Source organism: Orcinus orca, chromosome 17 (assembly GCF_937001465.1).
Source record: "Orcinus orca chromosome 17, mOrcOrc1.1, whole genome shotgun sequence".
Lineage (NCBI taxonomy): Eukaryota > Metazoa > Chordata > Mammalia > Artiodactyla > Delphinidae > Orcinus > Orcinus orca.
In genome coordinates, this window is record NC_064575.1 from 84,597,069 (window position 1) to 84,609,958 (window position 12,890).

At 45.9% G+C, this 12,890-nt stretch overlaps 1 protein-coding gene across 33 annotated transcripts in view; it reads right to left on the reverse strand.

Moving 5' to 3' along the window:
• The window catches only part of PTK2 (protein tyrosine kinase 2), a 253,025-nt gene that overhangs the window by 19,755 nt on the left and 220,380 nt on the right, over positions 1 to 12,890 (reverse strand). For all 33 annotated transcript variants that reach the window (XM_049700354.1, XM_049700344.1, XM_049700341.1 and 30 more), the window contains 3 exons: positions 11,632 to 11,718; positions 10,001 to 10,138; positions 9,158 to 9,289 (listed from right to left, as the gene is read on the reverse strand). In XM_049700354.1, the coding sequence (XP_049556311.1) occupies positions 9,158 to 9,289; positions 10,001 to 10,138; positions 11,632 to 11,718 (357 nt within the window). The remainder of the gene's footprint in view (positions 1 to 9,157; positions 9,290 to 10,000; positions 10,139 to 11,631; positions 11,719 to 12,890) is intronic.

Genomic DNA, 12,890 nt, shown 5'->3' on the forward strand with positions numbered 1-12,890 from the left:
TAGCCCTCTGGGGCCCACAACCAGCTGCCCCAGTACCCAGCCCCTCTTATCAGCAGGCTGGCAGCCACTGGACAAGGCAGGGCCAGGCAGCCAACAGGGCTGGGCCAGCCTCACCTACCAGCTGCCCACGGTAGCTGGCCCAGCCACAGCAGAAGGACCCACACAACCCACACATGGGACAAAAGCATACAGCTCTGGTGACCAAAGGGGAGGGTGCTGCTGCGTTCCACAGGATGTCTCTTACATAAGGCCACTTCTCCAAGATTGAAAAAATGTAACTGACCCTTCCTAATACACAGAGATAAACACAGACAATTAGGCAAAATGAGGAGACAGAGGAATTCCAAATAAAAGAATAAGACAAAACCCCAGAAGAAGAACTAAGCAAAGGGGAGATATGCAATCTACCGAAGAAAGAGTGCAAGGTAATGATCATAAAGACGGTCAACAAACTTGCGAGAAGAATGGGTGAACACAGTGAGAGTTTAACAAAGAGTTAGAAAATACAAAGAAGCACCCAACAGAGCTGAAGAATACAATAACTGAAAAAATACACTAGAAGGAATCAACAGTAGACTGGATACAGAGGAATGGGGAATGGATCAGTGAACTGGAAGGCAGAGCGGTGGAAATCATCCAAGATAAACAGAAAAAAGAAAAAAAAAAGAGGATAGTTTGAGACCTCTGGGACAACATCAAGCATACTAACATTCAAATTATAGGGGTCCCAAAAGGAGAAAAGAGAAAGGGGTGGAGACCTTATTTGAAAAATACCATAGCTGAAAACTTCCCTAACATGGGAAGGGAAAGAGACATCCAAGTCGAAGTACAGAGAATCCCAAACAAGATGACCCCAAAGAGGTCCACACTAGATACATAATTAAAATGGCAAAAACTAAAGATAAAGAGAGAATCTTAAAACCAGTAAGAGAGAAGCAACTTGTTATGTACAAGAGAACTGCCATAAGACTATCAGTTGACTTTTCAACAGAAACTTTGCAGAGGCCAGGAGTGGAACCATACATTCAAAATAATGAAAGGAAAACACCTACAACCAAGAATACTCTACCCAGCAAGGCTATCATTCAGCTTTGAAGGAGAGATAAAGAGTTTAACAGACAAGCAAAAGTTACGTAAAAGAGTTCAGCACCACAAAACTGGCTTTACAAGAAATGTTAAAGGGACTTCTCTAATCAAAAAAGAAAAGACCATAACTAGAAATATACAAATTATGAAAGGAATTCCCTGGTGGCACAGTGGTTAAGAATCCGCCTGCCAATGCAGAGGACACGGGTTTGAGCCCTGGTCCAGGAAGATCCCCACGGAGCAACTAAGCCCACGTGGCACAACTACTGAGCCTGCGCTCTAGAGCCCATGAGCCACAACTACTGAGCGCACGTGTCACAACTACTGAAGCCTGAGTGCCTGGAGCCCATGCTCCGCAACAAGAGAAGCTACCACAGTGAGCCTGCGCACTGCAAGGAAGAATAGCTCCCGCTTGCCTCAACTAGAGAAAGCCCGCGCAACAACGAAGACCCAATGCAGCCAAAAAAATAAATAAATAAAAGTAATAAAGTTTCCTTTTAAAAAAAAAGTATTAAAACGAACAAACAGGGGCTTCCCTGGTGGCGCTGTGGTTGAGAGTCCGCCTGCCGACGCAGGGGACACAGGTTCGTGCCCCAGTCCAGGAAGATCCCACGTGCCGCGGAGCGGCTAGGCCCGTGAGCTATGGCCACTGAGCCTGTGCGTCCGGAGCCTGTGCTCTGCAACAGGAGAGGCCACAACAGTGACAGGCCCGCGTACTGCAAAAAAATAAATAAATTAAAAAAAAAAAATAGAACTATCATATAATCCAGTAATTCTAGTTCCAGGTATTTTTCTGAAGAAAACCAAAAAACTGCTTTGAAAAGATATATGCACCCCTACGTTCACTGCAGCATTATTTACCATAGCCAAGATATGGAAGCAACCTAACTTCCCACTTATAGAGGAATGGATAAAGAAGATGTGGTACATATACACACAATGGAATATTAGTCGGCCGTAAAAAAGAATGAAATCTTGCCATTTGCAACAACACAGAGGGTATCATGCAAAGTGAAGTCAGTCAATCGGAGAAAGACAAATACTGTATGATTTCACTTATATGTAGAATCTAAAAAAACAAAAAACAAATAACCTCCCCAAAACCAAATGAACAAACAGAACAGAAACGGACTCACAGATACAGAGAACAGGTGGTTGCCAGAGGGGAGGGGTGGGGGGGATGAGTGAAATAGGTGAGGGAGATTAAGAGGGACAAACTTCCAGTTATAAAATAAATGGGTCAATGAGATGTAATGTACAGTGTGGGAAATGGATTGGCTAATACTGTAATAACTTCGTATGGTGACAGATGTAACCAGACCTACACTGATGATCATTCTGTAATATATAAAAATACTGAATCCCTGTGTTGTACACCTGAAACTAATACAATATTCTAAGTCAATTACACTTCAAAACAAAATATTCTGGATCTGAAGATAGTAATACTAAAGACAGAAAGGAGGCAAAGGCAATTTCTATCTAAAATCTTACAGAAATGGATAATAGACATAAAGAATGTCTGGGCCTATTTGATTCTTTTCCCCATCAGGTATGCATTTTCTTTCTTTTTTTCAAATTCAGGTATAACTTGTATACAACACAGCCCACAGTTCTTAAGTGTAAAGGTCAGTACCCCTGCCTAACACGCCACCCCAATCAAGACACACAGCAGATAACCCGCAGGCTCAGTTCGCCAAAGGGACCCCTCCTCTGACTTCCAGCCCAGACGACTGTTTCTGAACTTCATACAAATGGGTCCCGTAAGAAGCACTCTTGTGTGTCTGACATCTTTTGTGAACACGGTGTCTAAGATTCAGCCCTGTGGTTGTGTGTAGCAGTTTGTCCGTTCTTACTGTTGTGCAACATGCCCTTGTTGCATCCGTTCTGCTGTTAACGGGCAGGCGGGTTATCTCCAGTTCTTTTCCGTGTGGGCATGCGTATTCCCTTCTCTTAGGCAACAGATGGGGGCTGAAGGCGCCGCTTTTGGTTTTGGGGACACAGTAACCAACCGTTCAGGCTTGATCTCTAGTCCCATGTTGCTATCACTCTAGAAAACTTCAAACCTAAGGCTTTCAACTCAAAGTCCTTTCCCCTTGCACTACACATTGTCTTCAAATCTGGACTGTGGAATACACATGGGAGGGATGTGGCCTGGCTGAGAGCAGAGTCCCCGTCTTGGACTCTCTGACCCCATCTTGATGTTCACCTTTCATTCCTGCTGACTGGCTCTGCTGCGAGAGGGAAAACAGCTCAAACATTCATTTCCTTTCTCAGGACACAAAGCAGGCTTTATATACTCAAAACTTTCTCATTTTAAAATTAAAATCCTATCTTCAGCACAGCCCTGCATTAGAAAATGACTGTGTGCATGGCAATAAAAATAAACAAGTAACACAGTTACTCTCTCTTTAAGCAGCAGCCAATAGGAAAGAAAGTCCTCTCAATGGACTGAGGTTCTAGTCAAGGCTGCCAGCTCTCTCTCTGGCCAGTTTGCAAGAGAGCTTTTACAGCTGTGGATTCACAGGCACAGAGGCAACTCAGAAACCACTCGGGCTGCACTGAGATCACAGAAGTGGGTGGGGACACCACAAAGACCCTGCGCTGTAGGTCACAGCTGTGTGCCCCAGGGCAAGAGCCTGCCTTATGTGTGCTGATGGAGGGATGCTCCACTCGACTCTCCAAAGTGCTCGATAAAAAGTAGCCTCATACAATGATGTAAGTCCTAAAACAGGAGGCTTCAATAAACAGCTATCGATTCTGATCTGTCAGAAAAAATCTGGGAATCGCTACTGACAAAGCAACTTTAATTTTTCCAGTAAGAACATGACTCTTCCACCCGGGTACAAGGTGACCTCACGGAAGGGAGCGGCAGGGCTGCTCCCAGCACAGTCCGAGGACCAGGGCGGGTCAGGAATGATTTGCTGTTACCAGGTCATGATGAGACAGAAACAGAGGATGAGCATCTTTAGAAATTTCTAGAGCAATCTGAAATAGTAATTTTTAGGTCTGTTGGAGCTCATAATAAAAGTCTGTACACCTTTTTAAAAATTTCCTTTTTCTAGTAACTGCTTCTTATTTTATTTCACTAGAGTATCAGGTCTACAGTGGTTTAGGAAAAAAAAATAGAAACGGGTCCTCCTTCACTGACAGCTTGAGAAGCCTGCACTGGGAAGCACCTGGGCCTAAGAGGCTCCACGTCCTGCATGCAGATTCTGCCTCCTCGGGGAAACGTGGCGGTCAGACACAGCCAGGGCCTTGTTAGCCAGCTGCTAAAAATAGCCTACCTAAGGGAGCCCTAACAACAGCAAAAATGAATTAAGGGGAAAAAAACCCCCCAAAAACAAACAACGAATTAAGGCTCACTGATAACAAATAAATCCAGTGAAAGGGTGTCCAGCTCCTGCGTGATACCAGCGACGCTCCTTTGCAGACTCCCTTCGACACTGGCTAAAATCTCTCACCCCATCTATGACACTCAGCTCGGGTTGGGAGCCGCCTGCAGGTACTCTGGGCGATGTGTACGATCTAGGATTCTAGATTCTCATCAATGCAGCGCTCCTGCCTGCTACAGAGAACAAACTGAACGAGAGATTAAAAGCCCTTGGAAAAATTAATGGTGTATTCCTTATCCCTTCCACTGTCTATGCGTTATACATTTAATCCTCCACTCAACCCTACAGAAAAGCATTCTTGCATTCTACAGAGGAAATTATAATTATCTTACAGATTAACAAATCGCAGCATAGAGAGGTTAAACAACTCACGTAGGGCCGCGGTAACTAGGATTTTGAAGCCTCCCCTAGCTGACCCCAGAGCCTAGGCTCCTGCACTCGGTGTGCCCTCAACCTGGCATGTTCTTCAGCTGCTCAGCCTGCCCTGATGGCCCTGCATGCTGGGCCTCCCCTGCGCTCCGTCCGCTCTGTCACAACCAGGGCTGACCTACAGGGGCTGCGTCTCAAGGACAGGAAGGATGGAGGGCCCCAGGTGGTCATCCTGTGGCAGCCACTGGGAGGTTTTAAGTCAGAGAAGGCCAGGATCAGACCCGAGGTGTAGAAATGTCACCGCGGCTGAGGCACGAAACACAGCTTGGAGGGGACAGGATCTCAGAGATGCCATGTACGACGCCCCAGCCTTGACATTTACTTGCCCTCACCTCCTCACCTTCCCTCCCCTGGCAGCGGCGCTGTGGCTCGCTCACCCAGTTGCTCACGCCGAGGCCGGGCCCGTCCTGACGGCTCACTTGCTCTCAGCCCCCCACCTATACCGGCTGCCTGACCAACGGCCAACGCAGATGGGGCAGGGATTATTCGACTGAGGACATCAACACTGTTCTGATCTTGAAACCATTAACAATGACAATAATAACTCACTCTTGCTTATGAAGATCGATAGGAAATTCTAATAAAACATCACAAACAAAAGACACCAGGACCTTCAAAGGATCATCAACCACGACTTAGTGGGGACTTCTCTCTGGAATGAGGGTCCAGCATAAAACCAAGCAAAATGCTTCATGTAATTCATCACGTTAAGCCTTTTAAAAGCTTTAAAAAGGTTATTTTAAAAATAGAGAGCCAGCATTATACTTAATGGAGAAAACTATTACGGACATTATCTTTAAAAATAAAAGCAGGATGGGCTTCCCTGGTGGCGCAGTGGTTGAGAGTCCGCCTGCTAATGCAGGGGACAGGGATTCGAGCCCTGGTCTGGGAAGATCCCACATGCCGCGGAGCAACTAGGCCCGTGAGCCACAACTGCTGAGCCTGAGCGTCTGGAGCCTGTGCTCCACAACAAGAGAGGCCGCGATAGTGAGAAGCCCGCGCACTGCAATGAAGAGTGGCCCCCGCTTGCCACAACTAGAGAAAGCCCTCGCACAGAAACGAAGACCCAACACAGCCAAAAATAAATAAATAAACAAATGTGGGGTTTAAAAAAATAAAAATAAAAAAATAAAAGCAGGCAAGAACCTGTTTAATACAAAGTTGGCAAGAGATGCTTCAGGGGCAATATGAGATACATAACTGAAAATGAAGAAAGAAAATGTTTTTTAAAAAGTGATAACCGTGCATGAATAGAAAAAATCCAAGGGAATCAGTCAGAAAAATTTCATGTGATAAATATTGTTACATACAAGATAATTTCCTAAAAATCAACTGCATATGCATATACGGAAATAACAACTAAAAAGTTCAATGAAAATGAGATACCATTATCAGTGACGGGAAGCTCTAAATGAATGGGCAGTAATTTAATAAGGGAAGATATGGACTTAGAGAAAATTATAAAGTTACATGGGAGAAATAAAAGGGATCAGGAACAAATGGAAATGTCCCAGGCTGAGGAGACAGGTACACTGAGGCTGTCACAGGACACAGCACTGACTGGACTCCCCGGGGGGAGTTCATTATACGACTTCATTAGTGGATTTTCAACGTGGCATGGAAGCCATCTGGAGTGACAGAAATGTCACACGTATGGAGAATGGGTTATATGGACTTAATGTATTTATCAAAACTCACCAAACTGTACGCTTAAGACCTGCGCAGTCCACTGTATGTAAATTATCTCAATTAAAAGGGACAACCCCTACGGCTGATGAGCCGGCAGTTTCTGATTCAGAGTACCTGACATCGCTGGGAAGATGGAGCCTGGGCCTGGGCCGATCACCTTCCCCACCAGCAAGCGCTTCCCAAGGCATGAGCACACTTCCTGAGCCTGTCTGCCCTGCAAATTCCAATCTATCTCGAGGCCTGGGCGCCAACATCATCCCGACCCCGAGTGGCACCCCCAGGCCCCCCTCCTGCTCTCGCCGCCGGCTGAGCTCTGTCAGAGCAGCTCACGGCCGCGGCCTCCTCCACTCTCAGGGCGATCATACACCAGACACTGGTATTTACGTATACTAACTCGAGTTTGAAGAGTCTGTAACACTGCCTTTTTAAAATACAAATCAATGCGGGAAAGTAGGCTATCTAGACAAAAGGTTAAAATGTAGGGCTAGGGAACAGCAGCTGTATTCTTGGAACTGATATAATATCCAAATAGATTTGCTCAGGTTAGTATAGTAAATAATAATAACAAATTTTTGCCGCTTGCCTTATAATCTCAAGATACGCTTTGATTTAAATAATTTAGAATTTTGATATGATGAAACTTTTGTTCAAAAGTGAATGGTTCACAGTGCCCAGCGATATTTCGTATACGTTACAGTAAATGCACGTGCAGAGGAGCACTAGTCCGTGGGGGTGCTGAGCCGTGTGCAGCCGGGCACTCCAGCTGGCAGAGTGGCGGGCACCGAAGACCCCGGCTCGGCCAACGCTACCCAGTGGTCTCGGGCAATTTCCTCATCTCTAACACGAGGGTAATAAAGGATAGGTACACTGTCCTTTATCCTCGTTTCCAAAATCTAAAATGTACTAAAAGACTGGTAAGTTTGTTTGTTTTTTTAAGCTTGAAGGAAACTAATTTTGTGGCAAAACCTGACCTGACCTGATGTGAGGGCTGTCTTTACACCTGGTAATGTGAACACCTGTGTTTTGCTGTAAGAGCGTTAGTGCTTTTAACTCTGTATGCTATTGGAATACTTATATAATATACAGCATGTGCGTCATATTTCATTAATTTTCTTTCTTTTTTTTTTTTTTTGGCCGCACTGCAAGGCTTACGAGATCTTAGTTCCCCGACCAGGGATTGAATCTGGTCCCCGGCAGTGAAAGCGCTGAGTCCTAACCACTGGACCACCAGGGGATTCCCTTCATTAACTTCCTAAAGCAAAAAAATAGTGTAGCACACAGAACCCTCAAGAGTTTCGGATAAAATATTTTGGACCTGTCTCTTCCCCACAGGGTGGTTATAAAGACTGAATGACTTTCTGTATGAGGAATATGTAGGATGGTGAGCGACACGTGGTAAGCACTTTGTGCGATCTTAACCATTAAGCTGCGACAGGGCTGTGCGCATTAGTCCTGTCCGGCAGTTAAATGAGTGTGGGGTGTGTGTGATGTCTGCAGGCTCCATTTTAGAAGAAAAAGAACAGAAAGGAGAGAAAGTGCCTCCACCTAGTGTGACTTGCTCCCAGGCCCCCGTTCGCGCCGAGATGGCCCTCACCCCCCTGCAGCGGGGGCAGCGGCCACCCGGGAGGTTAAAACGTGCCGCACCGAACTTGTGCACAGCTTGCTTTGTTTAATTTGAAACTACAGTTTTCAAAAAGAAAGCCCCGTATAAAGAATGAAATCAGGATCACAGGTGATGAACCGCTGTCTCGTAAAACCACTGGTTGTTGATTTAATGTTTCTGTGCCTGTAGGACTTCCAGAGATGCGTGAACAGCGTTGTATCCCCTCATCAGTGTCTGGTCCCTCAGCACAGAGGGTGACGTAGAGGTGGTCTCGGGATGTTTATGGTCAAAGCGTGAGGGACCAGCTCTGGACCAGCCAGGTACGGGCTTTGCGGAAGCACTCTGAGTCCTGGCTCCGTCCAGGCCTTCTTCTCTTCAGGCTACTTCAGGAAGGCTGAAGTAACTGCGCAGGGTGACAGGGGAGGGGTCCTAAGGCTGAGGACCACGTGACACACACAGGCCACTCTGTCACCGCTCCTCTGTCCCCAGGGACTTCTGAGGGGCTGTCGACAAGAGTTGTCCCAGGAAGACATTTGCTGCCCACAACCCCAGAGGCATGTGGCAGGAGGTCTGCGTCTCTCAGACCTCGAACCAGAGGAGCCCAGGAAGGCAAGCCCGGGGCCCCCGGGCCGTCTAGTCATGTGCCTGCAGTAGCAAGAGGCAGTGTCTTATGTGCAAGCTGACACTTCAGTGGGAGTCGTTTCTGTGTAAACGTGGCAGTAACACAAAACCACAGAAACGGTTCTACATCTGAGCCCATGATTCTACTACAGACCTCCTAGAAATTTATCTGGAAAATGTAATTCAAGAAAAGCGAACGACCCACTATTGCAAGTTTTAGGAAGCAGATGGAAAACAAAGGCTCCTGCTTTGGAACAGATGAGGTTTGCCATCATCTGCAGTAGAGCCAACTCCAGAGGCTTAGGGGTGCAAGGACTTTCTGAGACTCAGTTACCAGAAACCTCTCCTCCTTCTCCAGCCAGCGCTGGTCCTCTTCCATCTCCTGCTGCTGCCGGATCAGCCGCTCCTCCATCAGGTGGGTCGGCAACACCTGCCCGATGCCACGCAGGTCCAGTGTTGCAGAGTCCTGGAGGAGGAGTGAAAAGGTCCACTCTCAGAAGTCTGTGTGTGAGGCTCTTACTTTTCTTTCTGTGTGTCTTTCCAAACAATTAAGCAAAACAGCAAGCGTGGTGGAAGTAGGGTCTCTTCTACTCTGCCGGCGGGAGCAACTTTTCTGGGGGTTACAAGTTACCGTGCGTGAAACAGCTTTAAAACGCATACAATGGTTCACTTGCAGGGACCTACTCTAAATAAGTAATCCAAGATATGGGGCAGAGAATGCATCATTAGTTAGAGCGAAAAAGTGGAAACAATCTGGACGTAAAATAATGGGAGGAGGATTAAATACGACACACGCATAGTACAGAGTATAAAGCACGTGCACTCCAAGGAAAAGAGCTTAAGAGCAGACAACTACAGATGTTCTTGGATTCAAAGAAATGATTTTTAATATTATAGGAGTGGTTCTTGGTTTTACCAAGAAAATTCAGTAAAAATTCACACGGTCCGCAGAGCTGGAGGCTGTCTGTTCCTTGGCCTCATGTAGGCCCTGCTTTTCAAATGAATGGGCTAATGATGGCAGCATCTCTCCATCGTTTAGTGAAGATTCTCAGACCCAGAGAGCATCTGATCTTAGAATGAGGGCATCTAAATTGACACATCTTAGGATTTAGAAATCCTGTACCTTGGGCACAGCCTCATCAGTTAACAAAGCAAAGCCCAAGAACATCCAATTTACCTCCACGTTGGGCTGCCACATCGATATCTCCTGTGGTCTGTGATTCCACGAATCCGTTTGGTCCAAAAGAGATGCCTGACCTGGGTAGATGCTGCCAGCCACGGCTGTGATTCCATGTGAGCCAGGGTAGCCAGAGACCTGCGGGTGAGTGAAGCGGCCAGGTCAGGGTCTGACGCAGTACGACTTCTGCACAGTTCTGCTTTCCACGTGAAAGGAAGTAACTGAGATTATAGAGAATAATGTGGCAGCAGAATAACGGCTCCTCAAGCTTGTCCACGCCCTAATCCCTGGGACCTGTGTGAATATGGTAGCTTACATGCCAAAGGGACTGTGCAGATGTGATTATCAATTAGGAATCATTAGGTGGGGAGATTAACCTGGACGATCTGAGTGGACCCAATGTGATCATAAGCGTCCCTAAGAATGCAAGAGGGAAGCAGAGGGGAGAGAAAGGGGGTGTGGCTACTGAAGAACAGTCAGAGAGATACTTGGGCTTTGAAGTGGAGGAACGGGCCACGAGCCAAGGAATGCAGGTGCCTCTAGAAGCCGGTAAAGGCGAGGAAATGGACTCAACTGCAGCCTCGAGAAAGGCGGTCTGTTATGGCCACAGTCGACAGCTAGTGCAAACAGACACTAGGAAACCAGAAATTCTTCACTTTGGAATTCTACACTTATTACAGTGCTGAGAGCAGACCATCCTCGGATGTAAAAGCAATGGGCCATAAACATGGTTAAGCCATCTCTCTACAAGTCCCTTTCCTGCCCAACTCACTACTACTCCACCAGCAAAGAACAAACAAGACCCTCAAATGCTTGTCCTCTAGTGAACCAGCGTGGATGGTGACAGAAGGCAGGCCTTCACAGTCTACCAATGATCTCAAAGGCAGAGAAAAACATTGAGCTGGACATGGAGAAAAATTTCAAGGCAGAAGGAAAGTGAGAGGAATTTCTTTACATGGTTCTCCCTCCATCAAGAGAAAGAGAGACAAGGCATCAGTATCTGTTTGCCTAACTCATTAGGCTGGTTCTGGGCAGCCAGGGCTGGCAGCTACTTTTCAAATGAGATAAAGCACAGCCACATCCATATTCCAAATTCCCTTCAGCAAAGCTTCCAAGCATCTGTTAGGTCTCTAGGCACTGATTCATACCAAAACCCCATACTGACAATATGTAATTACTAAACTTTCAAATAAGATGTACAGGTAGTTCTCACACCTTATTTGAATGAAAATATTTTAATAAAAAACTCTACTAAAAAAAAAAAACTCTACTAAACATAAAATGCTGTATCAGCGACTATTTCTGGTCAGAAGAGATATATCACTGCCAGAGAACTTCTAGGAATTTTCACAACAAAGAGATTTCAAATGATCTAAGGCAGTTTCCTATATGACACCAACGACGTGAAAGGATCAAACGAGCATTTCAAGCTGAAAAGGCCTGCAGGAAATGTCCCATAGCTGTTCTTATTTACAAGGTAAGGAAACGTGGGGCTTGGGAGAGAATCATTTATTTGTTCGATGAGAAAAATGAATGTTTTAATTTATAAATATATACAATGTATCCTTCCCCACCCCCAAATGTGCTGAAGAATAAAATAACACATCTTTTGACAGTAATGAACGGTATACCTGGTAGTGATTGGTCTGTAGCATGTGCTGTGGGCTGGGATGAAACCCTTCGCTGGACCTCGGACTAGGATAACCAGGTCTGCTGGGCTGTGAACAAACCAACAGAGCATCACATGAGTAAGTATCCTGATTATTCTGGTAAATCCGCATTTTATTAAAAAGAATAGAGAAAGATAATTTTCTATAAGAGCTTAGCTGGAAAGAATGATAAAGGGTGTGAAGACATTTCCATGGGGTCTTTTCAACAAATAATGCTGGGACAACAGGATATCCACATGCGAAAAATGAAGCTGGACCCCCCCCTTCCTCACAACATACATAGAAATTAACTCAAACGTGAGAGCTAAAACGATAAAACTCTTAGAAGAAAACGCAGGAGTAAATCTTTGTGACCCTCTGGGTTAGGCCATGGTTTCTTAGGACGCCGAAAGCTCAGTCAACAAAAGAAAAGAGAAGATAAACTGGACTGCATAAAACTAAAAGTTTTGTGTTGCAAATGACAACATCAAGAAAGTGAAAAGACAACCCGTGAATGGAAGAAAGTATCTGCAAATCATCTATCTGATAAGATTCATATCCAGAATATAGAAAGAACTCTTACAACTTCAACAAGAAAGTGACAAATAATCTAAGTAAACAGTGTGCAAAAGGTCTGAGTAGACCCAAAGAAGATACACCAATGGCCAATAAGCACATAAGAAGATGCTCAATACCATTCAGCATCACGGAAATGCAAACCTGGAGGCTTTCCTTTCTGCTCCTCACCGGCTGGGAGCACGTGGGTGAACCAGCCGGATCCCATTTCCTCATCTAAAGAACTGGGTTGACTTGGAGGGGCCCCGAAGTCACTTCCAGCTCTAAAATCCTCATTGTTTGACACGTGAATTTAAAGTTCAGAGCAAAAAGAACGGTCTAGTCTGAAACGGAAGATGAAGTCAATAAAGTCTCCTAAACCTGAGGGATTTAACAAAGTGGAAACTCAGGGCTCTCCAGGCGAATAAAGACCAGACTTGAAGGAAATAGACTTGGGGCCCAGCGAGCCCAGGGGAGGAAGTGCCTGTGTCGCTTTCCCGGGGACACAGGTGGTCCTGGATGAACACACACTTCACTTTGGCTAAGTTCTGAGTGAGTCTGAGTCTCGAAGCAGTGTCACCCCCCTCTGCCTGGAATGCGTGCCGCCTCCTGTCCCGGGTCTCCCGTGTCACCCCTCCCTCTCCCTCCTGACACAGAAGCATATCCCCTGCTCTCCTCCGAGCACG